Genomic DNA, 19,383 nt, shown 5'->3' on the forward strand with positions numbered 1-19,383 from the left:
TGACCGAGGGCACTCAATGCCACTTGGGCAAATTGCTGTAACGAGAGAGCGGACAAAAAAGGGCAGGCAATGGCATCCCGGAGTGCTGGAGAGGAAGGGAAGGCTCAGAGGAGAATGACACTCTGCAGCTGCTAACAGATCCCCTTTGCTGAGCATGACAGCTTATTCCTCTAGGATGCTCTTGCCAGACACTCGGCTGCAAAGGAGAAGGGCCTTGATCGCTTGGGGGCGGAACATCTGCTTTGCAGAAGGTCGCAGGATCAATCCCAGGCATCACTGTGTAGAGTTTATCATTGCCCCGTTTGCAACCCTAGAGAGCTGTTGCCAGTCAGAGTAGACAATACTGAGCTACATAGACTCGGTATAAGGCAGCTTCTCCTGTTGGGGAAGGGTCACAGTTCCGCAACTGATCATCTGCTTTAGTAAAGTATAGGGACCCCTGACCATTAGGTCCAGTCGTGGCCGACTCTGGGGTTGTGGCCCTCATCTCGCTTTATTGGCCGAGGGAGCCGGCGTACAGCTTCCGGGTCATGTGGCCACCATGACTAAGCCGCTTCTGGTGAACCAGAGCAGCGCACGGAAACGCCGTTTACCTTCCCGCCAGAGTGGTACCTATTTCTCTACTTGCACATTGATGTGCTTTTGAACTGCTAGGTTGGCAGGAGCAGGGACAGAGCAACGGGAGATCACTCCGTTGCGGGGATTCGAACCGCCGACCTTCTGATCAGCAAGTCCTAGGCTCTGTGGTTTAACCCAAAACACCACCCGTATTATCAGGTAGACCCAGGAGAAGGCTCCTTTCTGAAACTTTGGAGAGCTGCTGCCAGTCAGTGCTGAGCTAGATGGACCAATCGTCTGTCTTGGTATAAGGACCAAGAAGCAGCTGCCATTAACTCTCCTTCCCCTTCTCTACTGGCTTGTTGCTTGAGAGTTGGTTCTGTCAGCTCCTACCTTTTCTCCAGGGCACTCAAGGTGCTGCATGTGGTTCTCCCTCTTCCCATGTCATCCGCACAACAATCCTGCAAGGTGCTTCATGGCTGAGTGCGGCATTTGAACCCTGGTCTCCATCTCTCGCTCCAGGCCGGCAGTCAGGTCTGGCAAAATGTAGAGCAAGTGTCATCAGGAGCATGGAGATTTCCTTTAAGGGCCAGATGCAGGAAGAGGCAGCTCAGTACTGAGAAGCGGGAAGTTTGGGACATTGTTGCTCCAACATTTGAAATTCTGAATGTTCTGCAAAAATTTGAGAGGTGGGGGTTACATCAGAACAAGGAGGGGGAGAAAGCACCCCTCTTTTGTATCTTATTTCGAGTGGGGAGCAGGAGTCGGAGGAGTATGTGTGAAACTCGTCGCTGCTCTTCTTCCCTGCATGATGGGGAATTACGACTTGGCAGCAAGAATAGCAGTAAGGAATGATGGCAAAATCTGCACCCCCAAAAAATCTCCCCTCCAACTTTCCACAGAGATCCAGCTTCCTTTTGAAATTCATTTCCATTAGAGGCCTGTGTATATCATCATCATCATCTTATTTGTTTCCACCTTTCCATAGCTAAAACCATGATCTAGGTGGCTTTGTTGTTGTTTAGTCGTTTAGTCGTGTCCGACTCTTCGTGACCCCATGGACCAGAGCACGCCAGGCACTCCTGTCTTCCACTGCCTCCCACAGTTTGGTCAAACTCATGCTGGTAGCTTCAAGAACACTGTCCAACCATCTCACCCTCTGTCGTCCCCTTCGTCTTGTGCCCTCCATCTTTCCCAACATCAGGGTCTTTGCCAGGGAGTCTTCTCTTCTCATGAGGTGGCCAAAGTCTTGGAGCCTCAGCTTCAGGATCTGTCCTTCCAGTGAGCACTCAGGGCTCATTTCCTTAAAAATGGAGAGGTTTGATCTTCTTGCAGTCCATGGGACTCTCAAGAGTCTCCTCCAGCACCATAATTCAAAAGCATCAATTCTTCAGCAATCAGCCTTCTTTATGGTCCAGCTCTCACTTCCATACATCACTACTGGGAAATCTAGGCGGCTTACAACATGTAAAAAAAGTTTACATATTAACAGACATAACAAAAGTAGTCATGAACAATAAATAAAGCACATCAGGCAGCACACAACCAAACTGAATAATTTCAACAGAAATCATATGTATGGCGTAGTAAGATCTAAAAATAAAGATGCAAAAAATTAAAATTAGTAACACAAAACCACATAAACAATGCCCCAGCTCAAGAGTGTGTTCAGTGACCTCACCTTTTCCAGGTGGAGTGGGTTGTCTTCCTTTCCATCACACTTCCATTTACTCTGAATTCAGTGCTCTCCCATCGCTGGTTTGGAAGTAGTGCACAGAAAACATGAGCCAAAATCCATATCGATCCTGTCATTTTTAAAAAATGAAATATTGCATACTGGTGTGTTTCCACCCAGACTGGCTTTGATCCAAATTGAGAAAAAGAACAACCCAGATGCATGCTAAGCCTGTAATATGTTCTCAGACTTAATTAAGGGCAAGAGAGTTAATGACTAAGCAGCCCATAAGAACTTAAGAACTTGCAACTGATTTTTTCATTATTAAACTTGACCGCATGCCTTTGCTTTGGGTCAGGTAACATAATCAAAACAATGTTTTTCCTACATGCACACACACTCTTTTTAATCAAACATGGATTACCTCAGGAACATAGGGAGACGCTTTATACGAAGTGAAAACATCAGCCCACCTGGCTTTGTATTGTCCACACTGACTGGCAGCAACTGACTGGGTTTCAGAGATGGTTCTCTCAGTCCTACCTGCAGATTCTGAGGATTGAACCAGGGACCTTTTTCTACTTGAGAGTTGACAGCAGCCCGAAGTGTGAATATCTATTATTATTATAATTAATAATAATACTAAAATCCTTAATATGAAATGATGGTGGGTTTTTTGTTATTCATATATTAGCTCCCTTTCATTCCTTTTTTTAAAAAAATGTTATATATATTGTCCTTACCCTCCCCCCACTTAGTTATATTTGTGAATATAAGATATTTTTTTTAAAAAAAAGGTTCTATCAACTGATAGCGGGGGGTGGAATTATGTTCAACTAGAAGGGAGAAGAACCTGTGACCCTCTAGATGTTGCTGGACTTAAGACTCCTATCCTCCCGAACAACTGGCCATGCCATTTGGAGCTAATGGGATAGATACAAACGTGGGGAAGTTAATGTGTGAGCACACACCTCCCTTCCAACTTCCACACCCACCCTCCACACACTTTGTCCCCGTTCTAGACAGTGATTGTGGCCTGAGTAAGGCGGGCTGTCATTCACAGAACGCCAAAGGAAGAAAGGGTGGGAGGAATAGAGGCAGTGGTACTTAGGCCCCGTCAGCTAACGGTTGCTAGGCAACCTGGAGGCTGCGATGCTTTCTGCCCTTGCAGCTCTCTGCCTGTGGTTGCTAGGCAACCCAATATCCATGCTGCCCTGCCCACCTCTAGGGCAGGGCTAGGCCGTGAAGGTCAGCGCCCTCACAGGGCCTACTCAAAGAGTAGACTGTGCTCTGGCACCAATGTCCCGAGTTCAAAACGCAGGCAGGCCGCACCCCTGGTGGAGGGCAGGCATAAATGGCTACTTCAAATGTCCTGAAGTGTCTTGATTCTTTTTTGGCTTCCCATTTGGATGCTTTTTTAAAAAAGTGCTTTTTTATTTTATTTTTTATGTGCTGGAAGCCACCCAGAATGGCTGAGGAAACCCAGATAGGCGGGATATAAATAATAACATTGTTATTTTATTTTTTACAACTGACAATTGGCACATGTACATGTTCTCCTAAATCAGGGGACACCAATGTGGTGCCCTCCTGGACGCTAACTCCCATTACCCCAGCCAGCATGGCCAGTGGTCAGGGATGATGGGAATTGTAGTCCACCAATATCTTTTTTTTTATAAGATATTTTATTAGCATTTTCCATTTTTTACAAACAATAAAAAGAAAAAATTAAAAAGAAAAGATAATTAAAAAAACACATAACATTCAAAACTTATTTTTCAATAACATCTTTCACTGACCTCCTCATACCTCCCCTTATTGTATTCCAGTTCGAATTGTTTATCCAGCAAATCCTTATCTCCCAGCATTACAATTAAACCCCTTATTTTCTAACCATCCTCTTATATTTTTATATCTTATGCTCTTGATTGTTTACCAAGAAAAAAGGGACCATTTTTTCATAATCTTATTACCATTACAGCTAGAAACCAATTAATTTCAATCCTGCATCATTCAACATTCATTAATATTTGTAGTCCACCAATATCTGAGGGCATCACATTCAATACCCTCATCCAAGGTTCTTGCCTAGCAGCAGCTGCCTATTCAGGGTGGATTAAGGCCCTAAGCTCTGAAAAGATATGGTTCCCTCCATAGGTAATTCAAAATGAAAGCAATGCTGAACCATACAATAAAAAATTGTTTTTCAAAATCTCACAAAACTGAGATGCATGCTGAAATTAAAGCAGCTACTTCTAGATGACGACTTTGATGCTTTTTTAAATATCAAATGTCAAAGTCTTCAATAATTTTTTCTTTCACTGCTGCTCTTAGCTGACACCCTAAGCACGTGCCAAGCCTGTTTATTGGGTAATTCGGCACTCTCTGTCGATTTGATTTAAATATACTGACCCTGTGGAGTGGGAGGAGGAGCAGATCCAGGGCAGAATTTGGGTGGTTGGGATGGATAATCAAAAATGGGGGCAGAGCGAAGACTGAACATGACAGCTTATGTGGGTGAAGGCTGGCAGCATCCTGAGTTTATTGGCTCTTAAGAACCAAAACTACCTAGTAGCTAGCAAATGACTGTTATATTGTTTGGGCCTGTGAAACAGGGGCAGGATAACCTGTGGTCCTTCATATTCTGTAGGACTGTAGCTCCCTCCATCCCTAGCCAATGGGCCATACTTGTTGGGTTAATGGGAGCTGCAGTCTGACACGCTGACCTAACCAATGGCTGATTGGCTGAGGGATCTGTAGTCCTCTTTGTAGTGGTGTCTGCTGCCGGGGGACACAGAAGCCGTGGTCCTCTGTCTCCTTCAAACAACAGTTGCTGAGTTATACCGTGCTGAACAGGGTCATTTCAGTCATGTCAGGGGTCGCCAATGTGGTGACCTCCAGCTGTTGTTGAACTCCGATCCCCATCAGCCTCAGCCAGCATGACCAATGTTCAGCGTTGATGGGAGTTGTAGTCCAGCGAGAAGGTTGTTAGCATCCATTTGTCTTGAAAGACCATGGAGCACACCTCTGGGGGCCAAGTCAAACTGTTGTAAGCCAAAAATAGCTTATCTCCTGAGATTTCTGGCTTACAACAAAACCGCTTGATAACCACAGTGCCAGCTGTGACCGTAACTCATAACTGCTGCCTTCTACATGGTTTTTGCTGCATTAGATGCACCAAAATGACCTCTCTGGGGCGCATGTCTGGGCAGTGTGTGTGGAGGTCCTGGGCTGCCCAGAAGACAAGACCCCCTTCTTAGCATCGCTGATATGGTCCAAAGGAAAGAAGAGCAAGATATTTGGCACTAGCTTGGCTGCAGGAGTTGCCGGAAGGAGGTATACAGTGGTACCTCGGGTTAAGTACTTAATTTGTTCCAGAGGTCCGTTCTTAACCTGAAACTGTTCTTAACCTGAAGCACCACTTTAGCTAATGGGGCCTCCCACTGCCACTGCGCCGCCGGAGCACGATTTCTGTTCTCATCCTGAAGCAAAGTTCTTAACCCGAGGTACTATTTCTGGGTTAGCAGTCTGTAACCTGAAGCGTATGTAACCAGAGGTACCACTGTACAAGGCGCCAGCCAACCATCTTAGGGACTCCACTCTGTTTTTGTCTAGGGTTTACTCCTTCTCTTTTCCCAAAGATGTCCTGCTCAGTGTTTACTCCCAAAGCCTTCCTCACGGATTAGTACAGCCGCAAGGCAGTGAAGGTTTAGGATGAAAGTTTTCCTCCCCCTAGATGAGCTACTTTCCCAGGTGACGAGTCCCACCTGCCCTCACTTCCCTCTACAGCATGTTCAGAAACTGCCTTCTGGACCCACTATTGGTCTTGTCCACTCAACTCTCCAGAACCTGTCTTCGCGTGCAGGGGAAGCCCCTAACTCATTGAGGGTTTGAGACCCATCGGCTCCCCTCACCTGGTTTATTCTTTTATCTGCCTGAACCATCCGTTTTCTTGGATGTCCATAAATTCAATAATAATAACAATAATAATAATAATAATAGTAAATTTATTTATACCCTGCCCTCCCCAGCCAAGACCGGGCTCAGGGCGGCTCACGACCAATAATAAAAACAAGTTGATTGAAATACAACTTAAAAAACAAGATTAAAATACAGCATTAAAACAATTAAAACATTAAAATGCAGTCTCATCACAGGAGAAGGGGGGAAAGGGGGGGGAATCAAATTGATTCTAAGCCAAAGGCCAGGTGGAACAACTCTGTCTTACAGGCCCTGCGGAAAGAATCAGATCCTGCAGGGCCCAAGCCGGAGCCAGTGTTGAAAAGGCCCTGGCTCTGGTTGAGGCTAATCTAACTTCCTTAGGGCCCGGGACCTCTAGGGTGTTGCTATTTATGGACCTTAAGGTCCTCCGTGGGGCATACCAGGAGAATATCCTGCCCTCCCCAGCCGAAGCCAGGCCCAGAGTGGCCAACAACAATAAGGGAGGAAGAAAAACCCTATATCCACTTTCTCCTTGCCTGGAATAACTTTATAAACTTCTATCATGTTGCTGCTTATTTGCCTTTTCTCTGAGCTAAGAAGTCCGAAACGCTGCAACCTTCCCTTGCAGCAGAGTCGCTCCACCCTCTCGATCACTTTTGTGCAAATGTCCGCTACGGTGCCATTCCCTACTCTGTGTTCAATGCGTGCACCTCTTGATTCTCCACACAGACAAAGCGGGGAGTGCCAAGAAGGTGGTAGAAGCAGAAGAAGAGGAAGTAGACATTGACCTGAATGCGCCCGAGACGGAGAAGGCCGCCCTCGCCATCCAGGGGAAGTTCCGGCGCTTCCAGAAACGGAAAAAGGACCCCAGTCCCTGAACGGCAGCAGCTGCAGCGGCACCAAACCCACCTCTCCCGTCTCCCATGTCACCCCCCACCCCTTCGCCACGACACACAGCCTGCCTTACCCTAACGTCCCCTTATCCTACCCATATTAGGTGGGGCTAGTGATATTTATTTTTTTGCACGTACTGTAATATATTCAAAGCAAGGGTGGGGCTTGGACCCTCTCCGGAGTTTGGGGAGGGGGGGGTAACAAACAAAACAGGGGGCTACCCTCAAGCTCACGTGCCACTCACCCACGGGAGGGCGCTCCCACTTTCCAATAGCCATGATGATAGCCGCGTAGCCAACGTCCCTTCACTGAAAGCCATTGAGAAAGCGCTAGATTGCAGTGGGCGGGGTGGGGAGAGGCAAGGAAGAGAAGGGGGCAGGCCAGCCTTGGAACAGAGGTAGAGAAGATAGCCATTGCTAGACTTGTAATATTTTAATGCGTTTTTAAAAAATGTCTGCACTTTGAAAAATTAGCCTGCTGCTACCCCCCACTGTGGTTTGGCGGGTCAGGTCAGACTTGCCCACTGCCCAATTCAGGGTTTGTTTGCTAGTAAATAAAATGAAAAGCCTTATAGCTGCTCTTCCCCCACCCCCTCCAATATATAGAGATATATAGATATATAATTATAATAATAGTTTTTTATTTATATGCTACCCATCTGACTCTGGGTGGCTTCCAGCAAAATATAAAAACACCATAAAACATTTAAAACTTCCATGTACAGGGCTGCCTTCGGATGTCTTCTAAAAGTCATGTATGTTTGGCATCTGATGAGAGGGCGTTCCACATATATTTGGGATCAGGAAAGCAATTCCTATTAGAAATGGCAAATTAAAAAGCCATTCTGAGAACATTCATAGGGGGAAAAGATAGGTTATTTATAGGTTTTGTGCTCCGAAACTGAACACCATAGTATTAGATCCAAACATTAATGGCATGAACGCCACCACTGAGACACAATCCACAAGTCTCTCCCCACCCCCACCCCAGTGTGCAAAACACAACCTCATGTGAAATCCTTAAGAGCAAATGTTCAGATTTCAAAATCATCAATACTGAGATAGCCAAACTTGTCAGGTTTTAAATCTCTCATTTTTAAAATATTATTGCATATTTATCCCACCTGTTCCTCCAGAGAGCTCAAGGTGGCTTAACACGGCTCTCCCCTTCTCCATATTATCCTCACAAAAACCTAGAGAATTTTAACATACGCAATTAAGATATGATCTGCCAGAGGTCAGCTGCAAGCCGGTGAAAGAATCTGCCAAGAGAGCAAATTCCATCGAGCTTTGTGCTACCTGAGTGTTCTCCAAAATTCTAATAGACTTAATAGGCATCTGATCTCTTGCATACTATATCTGTTCCCCCCAGAATATACTCAATTCCTGCAGACGTGACAAAACAAAAAACAAAAACACCCTTCATGGATTCCTTAAACCATTACCACAACAGCTACTAATTCAGAGCCATTTGCTAAGACTCAGAAGTAGTGAGAAGGGAGTAAAAGATCTGAACTAAGAATGGAAATTTACTGGTCCAGATAGCTGAATTAAAACTGTTGCTGCATATTCACCATACATTTAAACGCACACACTACGCCCCCCAAGTATCCTGGGAACTGTAGTTTAAGGGTGCTGGGAATTGTAGCTTGGGGGGGACAGCTAACTACAATTCCCATGATTATTTGAGGAAAGCAATGTGCTTTAAATCTATGGTGCATAACGCAGCCTGGGCTACAGAAAACTGAAACAGATCTGCTCCCACAAGACGGGGAGAGGGAAGGGGCAAATCCTTAAACCATCACCAATTTTAAATTCCAGCGGGTCTCATTTCCCTATTACCAAGCCCTGAGCTAAACCTACAGCCCAATGACAAGGGCCCGCAATCCCACCAACGGGAAAGGACTGTCCTTGGCGAGATCCACACGCCCTCTGCTTCAGGGCCAGCCTGCTGTTGGGCCAGAACCCGCTACAAAGATGGCTGCCACATAACTCTCGAGCACTGGCAAGCCGCTCCACCACCCCTACTCTGGTTGCGGAAAACCTCTAAGGGGCCCCTCTGCAAATGGCAATCAGCGTCACCACGGGGCACTGACAGAAGCTGCTTTGTGGACTGACTTTTAGCATGTTAATAAAATAATCAGGGGGAAAATGGTTGTGCCTGGTTTTTATCCTATCATCTATATCTATATCTATATCTATATCTATCTATCTACACACACACACACACACACACACACATTGTCTCTCTCTCTCTCTCTCTCTCTCTCATTTGTGGAGTCCATTTGAGTCCAAAGATGGGCTGCTATGTGGAGCACCCCAAAACCTGCTCAGGCCCACAAGAACAGATGATCTCAAGAAGCTTTTGCAGAAGCCAGGTGGTTATCACATGACCTGCTCTGGCCTGGTGTTGGTCAGACTCCGAAAATATTTGACCCCTACCCCCACCCCCAGGTTCCCCACCTCTACCCTATACTGGGTAGTACAGTAGTACAGTCAAAACTCGGTTGTCAAACGTAATCCATTCCGGAAGACCGTTCGACTTCCGAAACATTCCGACAACCAAAAGCGGAAGCCTTGATACAATAGGGAAACTCAAAACGGAAGGCGCACAGCACATTCGGCTTCCAAAAATTGTTAAAAAACCGGAGCAGCTACTTTCGGCGTTCGGGAACCGAGGTTTGACTGTAGAGGCCCAGAACTTAAAGGCCTCCATCAGTGGTTCCCAATCTTCCCCGCCACTTTAAAATTGCTGAGGGCCTCGGCAAATCACTTAATGGTTTTCCTCTCCCTGTTGTAGCCTCTGATTTACTGCGCTAGACGCCACATAGTTTTTAATTGCATTTGTACCGCTTCCTTTCCTACACTGCATTTTGTGGCATAAACATTCAAATCCCATAGAAAACAATCTGAGACACAATAAACTAATGATCAAACACAATATGAGAAATTGAAAGAAGCAATGCAAATATAATTGAAAAACAGGACCTGACTATTTCATGAGCTGCGCCCATTCACAACCTCTGCTCCCCTACCTGCTGACCCCTAGTCAGTCGCTGAAAGGATTAGCACAACCTGATTTGCAGCATGCTTTGGGCAAAGGACTTTAAAGCAACCCCTGTGCTCTTGTTTGAGGCTGAAACCCCGCACTAAGGATCCAGCGCATTGTCTCCCACCCCCACTGGCTGATGTGACAGGACGATGATCCTGCTGGTTCTGGGTGTGCAAGAGCGCTCTCCTGCGCATCTGAAACTGCTCAGTTCAACCACACAGGGCAGACAGCAAAAAGCTGAAAATGAAGAGGCTCTTTCCTTTGAAAGGAAGCAAAAAAAAAAATCTCTTCCCATTATCAGCATCTTGCTGCCTGCTGTGAGCTTTGAAGTCCTGACACATGGAGCCAAAAAAATTCTACACTGCTGATGTATAAAGATACATGGTGCGCTGTGCTATAATCGGGAACTAGGTGTAACTCAGTGGCAGAGAACAGGCAGGCAGAAGGTCTCAGATTCAATCCCCAGCATCTCCCTCCAGGTAGGGCTGAGAATATCCGATGTGAAACCTGTGGCAGCTGCTGCCAGCCAGTGTAGTAACACTGTGCCAGGTGGACCAATAGTCTGATTCAGTATAAAAAAGCTTCCTGTTTCAAGGGCTGCTAACTCAGTGGCAAAGGATCTGCTTTGAACCTGGGACCTTCTGCATGCAATAATTGCTAGGACCAGGAATTATGCTTGCCTGCAACCTTGGGAAGCTGCTGCCAGTCAGAGTCGACAATCTGAGCACGATGGGCCAACAGTCCCGACTCCATACAAGGCAGCTTCCTAATCATGTGAGACTGCAGTGCTCAATACAGAGAGCTCATAAAGCAAGTGAGAGACATTAAAATTATCATTGGCAGAAATGCTACTGAAACAGCAATGCACACAGATTTGGACCAGGCTCGCTCCAATGAAAATGCATTTTTTCACTGTCTTTTCTTCTCTTTCTTTGGCCAAAATACAGCCCCCCTCTCCACAAGTGTGCTAATTTAAATATGCAGCATCAGAGCAACTGATATGAACAACTTTGGCTGTGATGTTATTCCAAAGGAAAGACTGAACTTTGGTTGTCGCAACAATACCCTCCACAGTTCAGGAACGACACAAGTAGCCGGCTGGTTCATTGCGTGCAGATCCGCAGCTCTTCTGAAAAAGCACTTCATGTGACAGAGAAAATTAAGGCAAGCCATCTCTTCTGCAGCCCCCTCTGGGACACAGCCCTGCTCCAGAACACATGCTCTGCGAAACCCCAAACCCCCTTTGCCAATCTGCTCACGCAGATGGGTATTTTTACTCGGGAAGGAGAAAACATCAAAATATTGTCAAGGTCCGCCTGGCGCATTCCGCAGGATGCCAGCCATCTTGATACTGCAAAGCGAGGAGAATCTCCCACCGGAGGCCCAGAGCCAAGGAATAATACAGAAGCATATGGGTGCCCCCACCTCACAAAAACAGTTAGTGTGGGCTAACAAAAACTATAAGGGGTGTTCAGTGTTGGTTCTACTCAAAGTAGCCATTGACTAACCAGTAAAAAGGTAAAGGGACCCCTGACCATTAGGTCCAGTCGTGGCCGACTCTGGGGTTGCGGCGCTCATCTCGCTTTACTGGCCGAGGGAGCCGGCGTACAGCTTCCGGGTTATGTGGCCAGCATGATTAAGCCACTTCTGGCGAACCAGAGCAGTGCACGGAAACGCCGTTTACCTTCCCGCTGGAGTGGTACCTATTTATCTACTTGAACTTTGATGTGCTTTCGAACTGCTAGGTTGGCAGGAGCAGGGACTGAGCAACGGGAGCTCACCCCGTTGTGGGGATTTGAACCGCCGACCTTCTGATCGGCAAGTCCTAGGCTCTGTGGTTTAACCCACAGCGCCACCCGCGTCCCAGTAACTGGCCACTAATCATTTGCAATCACCTTGGCTAATATTACTAATAATATTACCACAACTTCGAAGACAACCAGCCCCTCCCTCCTCCCTGCATTCTCTCAAGCAAACCAAATAATCTCTGCCTCTGCAGGGGCACCCCCACAGGTCTTGTCTTGTAGCGTCAATGTGCTGGCTTGTAAACAATTGTTGGTTGATTAAAAATACTCTGATTAAACTATGTGACTTTAAAAACAACGACTGAGGTTTCTAGTCCTTATGGAATTTCCGTCCTGGGTGGCGGTGAATAAATTAGCTTCCCAGCTACTGTACTGGGGAAAATGGCCCTGTGCAGGTCAGCCAGGGGGTTTCATCTGAACTAACGGAGGCTAAATCCTGGGAACTATTTTGGGTACCAGCAATCGTCAGCCCTGCAGCATAGGAAATGAGTGTATCTGAGCAAATACAGTGTTTATCCTTCAGTGGAAATAGGCAGTTACTGCACGGTAACTTCCAGACAAGCTTAAAGGAAAGTAGCCCTCGATCTGGTGCGAATCATAATAACCCCAATGCCTTTATAGCTTACAGTGCTTGCATTGTGCATATTTGTTTCTCAAATCTGTTTATTTGATCTGTAATTCGATAATTATGATACACTGTTCTCAAAGGTCTCTTTTTAATGCTTTTTAATGGCTATTTTATTTCATCTATGTTAACCCGCTTACAAAGTTTGTTTTTATTAAACGGCATACAGGCCTCCCTAAAAAAAACATAATAAATATCGCCACTCTGTACAGATCTTCCAAAGGCAGCTGCCACCACCCTAGACAGCCCCAAATCTCCAGGAGGCTGCAGTGCAACTCTAGACAGCAATTTCTCCAGGAGCGAAATCGATCACGAGCTCTGACGCGTCTTACAAATATCCCAACCCGATCGATGGCGCCCTATTCCGGAGGAGTGATAAATCCCGCCGGGATCGATAGGCGGGAGTAAACAGGGCCTGGATCCAGCCGCAAAACCGCGACTTGCAGGCTCGGCAAATCCAAGATCCTCTTCATCCGATGTCCTTGCCTGCCTCCGCCCTCTACTGTACAAGCCTGGCGCGCTTTTTCAAACTACCCGTCTCCAAACCGAGCACCCAGAGCGCTAGGCCGCCTGCCTGGCATGCAGAAATCGCCGGCATCTCCGGGTAGGGCAGGGAGAAGACCCCCGCCTGGAACCCCGGGGAGCGCTGCTGCTGCCAGTCAGTGTGGACAATACTGGACCAGATGGAGCAACAGTCTGACAAATCCACCTTCCTAATCCATAAGGCGCACGATGTGCACTGCTGCGTCCCGTGGCGCACAATTCGGGGAAGAAAGACACCCCCCCCAAAAAAAGCTCAAAGATACAATGGTACCTCGGGTTACATACGCTTCAGTTTACAGACTCCGCTAACCCAGAAATAGTGCTTCAGGTTAAGAACTTTGCTTCAGGATGAGAACAGAAATCGCGCGGCGGCAGCGGCAGGCCCCATTAGCTAAAGTGGTGCTTCAGGTTAAGAACAGTTACAGGTTAAGAACGGACCTCCGGAAAGAATTAAGTACTTAACCCGAGGTACCACTGTATTGCATTGGGGTGTCAGCAGGGGGTGGGGAAAACCAGCTTACCTTGCATGGCTCTTCTAGCCAAGCTGAGAGCGCAGAGTCGGCGCAAGCGACCTCTCCAAAATCCCCCTGCATTAAAAAAACCCAACGATCGGTAGCAAGGACTCTCCGGAACAAGAAATAAGGGCGAAGGCCGGATGTGGGCCGGGAGGGTGGAGGTGAAGCGGGCCACGCCTGGGCAGCTTAGCAAGGCGGAGCAGGGTAGGATCCGAGTTGGCAAGGTGATCATCGAGCGAAGGAAGCCCCAAACGCTAAACGTGATCCTGCCTTTTAAAGCTGGGGTCTTCCTCAGTTTGCAGCTGTGTTGGAAATTGTTTGGGGTTTTTTTGTATGTATAAAAATTGACTTTATTCAAATAATTTGTTAACAGTTAGAGGAATATACATTTTTACAATTAACACTCCCCCACAAAATCCTACTTTTAACATCGCCACAAGCATGTTGCAATCGAGTATTCAGGCAAACTGGCACCACCAGACCGTTCAACTGTCAAAATGCCACAAAACTCTGGAGAATTGCAGGGGCTCCCTTTTCAGGCATGCTCCATCAGGTCTGCTCCATACATGGCAGCCTCCAGAGGCATGGCTAGGCCTGGAGAGGACATGGTTGGCTCCTGTCTCCTATATGCCTCACACAGCAGGAGGTTGTTGCTGTCACACAGACTGTAGCCGGAAGAGTAATATTCTTCTTCCAGCACATAGAGGTCAATGGAGATCTGATCACGCAGGGCAATAAGTTTCTTGTCACATTCCTCCTGAAGGCTGCGCAACTGCTGGTTCCCATTGTTGATGGCTTCATTGATGGAAGGGAAGTCATTGAGGATCAGGAACTGTTTTAGGTCAGAGACAAGCTTCATAAGAGACTCACCAGCCCGAACAATATTTGCAGCTCTGACATGCATCTCATAGTTGTCCTGCTCGCCTTGGGTTGCCCGAGAAACTTGTGTTTCTTCCTCAATCTTTGCAGTTTTGATTATCTCTCTGAAGTTATCCATGACCGACTTGATGTCATCTTTCAGCCTCTTGTTGTAAGACTGAAGGAAGGTTTCCTTGCTCTGGGGGAGCACACGCTGCTGCGACATTGTGGTAGCAAGGAGACAATCTTAAGTGTTATAGAAAAAAATGCTCCTTTTCACTTATGGGGTATCCAAGAGCCCATATAGAGTCCTTGAGTAGGTTCCCTGAACAATGGTGTGCAAGCCCTTATATATACTTTTGAAATTGCCCGTCCTGTAGCTCAAGACCACCACTCCCCAAACATCATACATACATCACAGGAGGAGGCGGTCCCCAACAGAAATACATCACAAGGAAGCAGTCTACAACAGAAATCCTGTTTATCAAGATAGCTGACAGTCGTCACTGATTGCTCCACCTGGGCATGCCGGCCATGCCTTTTGAGATGCTAAATGCTTAGTTCCTGAATCCAGGTCACAGGCTCACCCTATTCATACACAAATACACCCTCAAGACAGGATTTGAGTAAAGAGACAATAAGGAGACTTTCCCATTTCCTTCCTCACTGCAGAGGAACATTTAAGGTCACTGGCAGAATCAAAATGACTTCAGGATTGCTCTCCTGTACTATTACAGACACATGGTTTATATACTTATGTGTTTGCCTTGTACATTTATGAATGTTTATTTTATATTTGGGACCTTAGAATTCTTATAACTTTCGCTTACTCAATACATGTAATCCTCTTGAAGACAGGCGGCCATTTTTCCTTTTACTCTTGTGAATAAGTCCTCCTTCATTGGCTACGTCCAAACCATGGGGCGGGGGAAAGGAAAAAGGGAAAAAGAAAGCTGTCCAGTAAACAGGAGTGAAAAGGATTGGGAACAGCATGCAGGTGTTAGAATTGTAGAATCGAAAGGGACCCTGAGGATCATCTAGCCCAAGCCCTGCAATGCAGGAATATGCAGCTGTCCCATACAAGGATTGAACCTGCAACCTTGGCATTTATCAGCGCCATACTCTAGCCAGCTAAGCTATCCAGTCTTATGCTGCTCAAAAAATAATAATTCATTTTTAGTGTGTGAGACCCCAGAAGCAGAGACTGGTCCTTTAGCTCTTCATACTTGGGATTCTGGGCACATCCAGAGTGCAGACTGAGATCTCCTGGCTCAGGCTGGGTGGACAGAGTGGGAGCGGTTTACTACTTTAAGGGATTGGTTTTCCCCTTGGGTGTTGGTACTGCCAGAACCCCAAGGAAATGCTGTCTGGGTTTTGGGATAGGGTTTACTGGTTTACATGCCTGGTGGGGTGTGTTGGAATTTTGATAATCTGTACTTCTTTCCAGTCAAGTTGGATTCTGGCACATAAGAAGTAATGACATCATCAGGAGCGGACTTTAGGGCAGAAGTCTAAAGGAGTGGGCCCCAGACATCGCAGGGCTGAGGTACCACAAGTAAAGTTATAGACATTATAATCTAAATTTTGGGGTTCCGCTAAGACCAGGTGTTGCCTAAAGCATCACAATTAGTAGCAGACTAAGGTCAGGAGAACATGATTGAATACCTTTTATCTCCCTGCTTTCTCCTGACAGGCTGCTGAGATAGTAAGAGTGCAGTGCCTCTTATCTCCTGGTTCCTTTGAAATGAAAAGTAAAAAAACAAAAACAAATGGAGAGTGCCAGACAGGCTCTTTTGACCACTTTACATTTCCAGCTAGGAGAGAGCAAAAAAAAACAACCTATCAGCCTTTGTAGATATTATGCCCTGATCTTAAGTGAGTCAAAATGAAGGATAAATAAAATAAGAAAATTGTCCAGTAGCACCTTAGAGACTTAGTTGGTTTGTTCTGGGTATAAGCTTTCATGTGCATGTACACTTCTTCAGATACACTGAATGAAGGATGTTTCAGATTGTTGCTATTCTGCAGATCAATCACATACAGACCAGTTAGTTAATTAAAGCGGATTTTTCGCTGGTGTGCAACAAACAACCTTCCAGTCCCCCCCCCCTTTTTTTGCATGCAGGATGTCCCAGTTTCAATCCCCACTATCTCCAGGTAGATCTGGGAATGTCGCCTGCCTGAAGCCGTGGAGAAGCCACTGCCAGTCAAGTGTAGACAGCACTGAGCTGGAATAATAGAATCGTAGAGTTGGAAGGGACCCCAAGGGTCATCTAGTCCAACCCACTTCAATGCAGGAATCTCAGCTAAAGCATCCATGACAGATGGCCACCCAACCACCCAACCTCTCCTTGGAAACCTCCAAGGAAGGAGAGTCCACCACCTTCCAAGGAAGTCTGTTCCATTGCTGAACAGCTCTTGCTGTCTGAAAGTTCTTCCTGATGTTTAGTCAAAGTCTCCTCTCTTGTAACTTGAAGCCATTGGCTTGAGTGTCTACCCTCCAGAGCAGGAGAAAACAAGTTTGCTCCAACTTCCATGTGAGAGCTGTGATAGGAATTTTGACGTATTAGATATATGTTAAATGTTCATAAGTGTACCAACCAAGCACGTACATAGATCAGCACAGGAAGACCGACCTGAAACCGTTTTTGATTCCCAATGAAACTATTTTGACTCCCAAACTGAGCAAATGTTTTCTCTGCAAGGTCAAAGGAAAATTAAAAAGCCTCCCCATTGTCTTTTCCTTCACAAATCCTGTCTTAAGGGTATGTCTGTGTTTGAATAGGGTGAGCCTGTGACATGGCCCAGGAACTAAGTATTTATCATTTCTAAGTATTTATCATTACAAAAGACTGGCCAAGCTCCCCAGGGTATCCAATCAAGTGACCATTAAACAGGTAACCTGTCAGACGAGATAAACAAGTCACTCACATTTCTGTTTTAGACCACCTTTTCTGTGATGTAGGTATGATGTATCTGGGGGGTGGTCTTGAGCTCCAGGGCAGGGAATTTAAATTGTCTATATAAGGCCTTGCACGCTATTGTTCTGGGTTCCTCCTCCTTTCCTGCATGTGAGGGGAGCACCCTGTTGCAACAGATCAATAAAGATCAGGCTTACTAGCTGCTTTGCTTCTCAATATTCTCTGGTTGGCCTCTGTTATTTTCTCCTACCAATAGGGAACCTATGTAAGGACTCTATATGGGCTCTTGGATACCCCATAAGGGAAAAGGGCATATTTTTTATTTACAACAACTGGAATCTTACTTTATTTTAGAAGGACCCTAACTCAGCAGAAGAGCATCTGCCCTGGATGCAGAAAGTTCCAGGCTCAATCTCCGGCATCTCCATGTAGGCCTGGGAAAAGATTTCAGTCTGCAATGCTGGAGAACTGCTGCCATTCAAGTCTAATACCGAGCTGAGAGGACCAGTCCTCTGGCTTGCTATAAGGCAGCTTTCCATGCATAGCTCCATGGCTTGTTAAAAGAAAAGTTGGTGTCTCTGGTTGGAAACGTTCCAGCTCCCAGGAGCGAGAGGATCTCCCCGTCTTGCTGAGCTTGTTTTCCGGTGACTGCCTTCCGACTGAAGCCAGCTAGCAAACGCATTTAGATGTGCTAATAGGACGCTCTTGGGGGTTGCAATGTAATCAAGTTGGTGTCCGTAATTGCATTAACTAGCCTGAGCTAATTGGACAAGCCCCTAGTTGGTGATGATGTAGGAGTGACTCAACCCGGGTTTCCATTTCTTAAGCGGAGAGCTTGCATTGCAGCTAGGAGAGTGTAGAACAGCACAGACTGTTTCCAGTCCCCTGTAGAAAATCTTTACGTTTTTGTGTCAATGATCAAAATGTTCTGACAGCCCTCCCTTAAGTCCTCTTCTTTCACCTGTCAGTTCTTCCTGGGTCTTGTTTCAGCCTGTTGCCCCTTCCCTATACAACGTTTGACAATCTGCTGCGGGTCAATCACACAAGCTTAACTGCTATTTTCTAGCCCTTGTGTCCAGATTATGCTTACCAGGCAACACTGAATGCAGTATTTGCTGGGAGATGGAGAGACAGCTGTCCCAATGATGGGCTTCAGCCAACATCTGATATAGCCCTTTACCACTCTGACTTTTAAAGTGGAGAGATAAAAATTGCTTTATTGGAAGACTAAAGCCTTAACCCTTTTCAGCTCTCCCCAGACCACACCCCCTCTTGCTAAATTGCACCCCTCACCAGCTCTCCACCACACCTTGAATGATTTAGCATGACTGGAATATGTTATAATTCCAAGGGGCCATAAATAAAATGAATGTTCAAAAGTGCACACAAAAACCACATGCCTGAAGTAGTACAGGAGAGCAATCGTGAAGCCATCTTGACTCTTAATGAACCCAAATATTTCTTCTGCAGAAGCAGGTATCTTGGAAAAATCTCTCCAAATGGTTTTCACTTGCAAATCCTGTTTTAAGGGTATATTTTGTGTGTGAATAGGGTAGTCCTATGACCTGGATTCAAGAACTAAGGTATTAGCATTTCAAAAGAATGGCCCAGACTGCCCAGTAATGCAATCTGTGACCATTATCAAGTATCTTGACAGACAGGAGATAAGCCACTCTCTTAAATGTCTCTTTCTGTGATATATGCATGATGCTTTAGGGTGGTCTTTGGCTAAGGGGTTGGGCAATTTCTGAAGTTTTAAAAGTTATGCACACCTTTGTTCTGGGTCCTCACCTCCTTGCAAGGGGTGGGGAACTCTTTTGCAACAGAAAAATAAAGATCTGCCTTGCTTTCACGAAATCCTGTCTCTATCCATTCTTGTCTGACTGATAATGGACTTAGGGGACACTGAGTCCCTTGATGGAGAGCTGGGCTGTAAAAGCAAACCCCATTTTTTCTATAACATCTTGACTTTTGCAACCTAAAGGCACACTCCATT

The 19,383-nt window shown here is 46.1% G+C and overlaps 1 protein-coding gene across 1 annotated transcript; it reads right to left on the reverse strand.

Moving 5' to 3' along the window:
• Positions 1-14,128: 14,128 nt before the first annotated feature.
• On the reverse strand, positions 14,129-14,711 carry LOC310751562 (mediator of RNA polymerase II transcription subunit 22-like). Its single transcript, XM_083590831.1, has one exon. The coding sequence runs from the start codon at positions 14,690-14,692 to the stop codon at positions 14,144-14,146; it is 549 nt and encodes a 182-aa protein (XP_083446957.1). The 5' UTR covers positions 14,693-14,711; the 3' UTR covers positions 14,129-14,143.
• Positions 14,712-19,383: the final 4,672 nt, after the last annotated feature.

Source organism: Podarcis filfolensis, assembly GCF_964270895.1.
Source record: "Podarcis filfolensis genome assembly, chromosome: 16".
Taxonomy (NCBI): Eukaryota; Metazoa; Chordata; class Lepidosauria; order Squamata; family Lacertidae; genus Podarcis; species Podarcis filfolensis.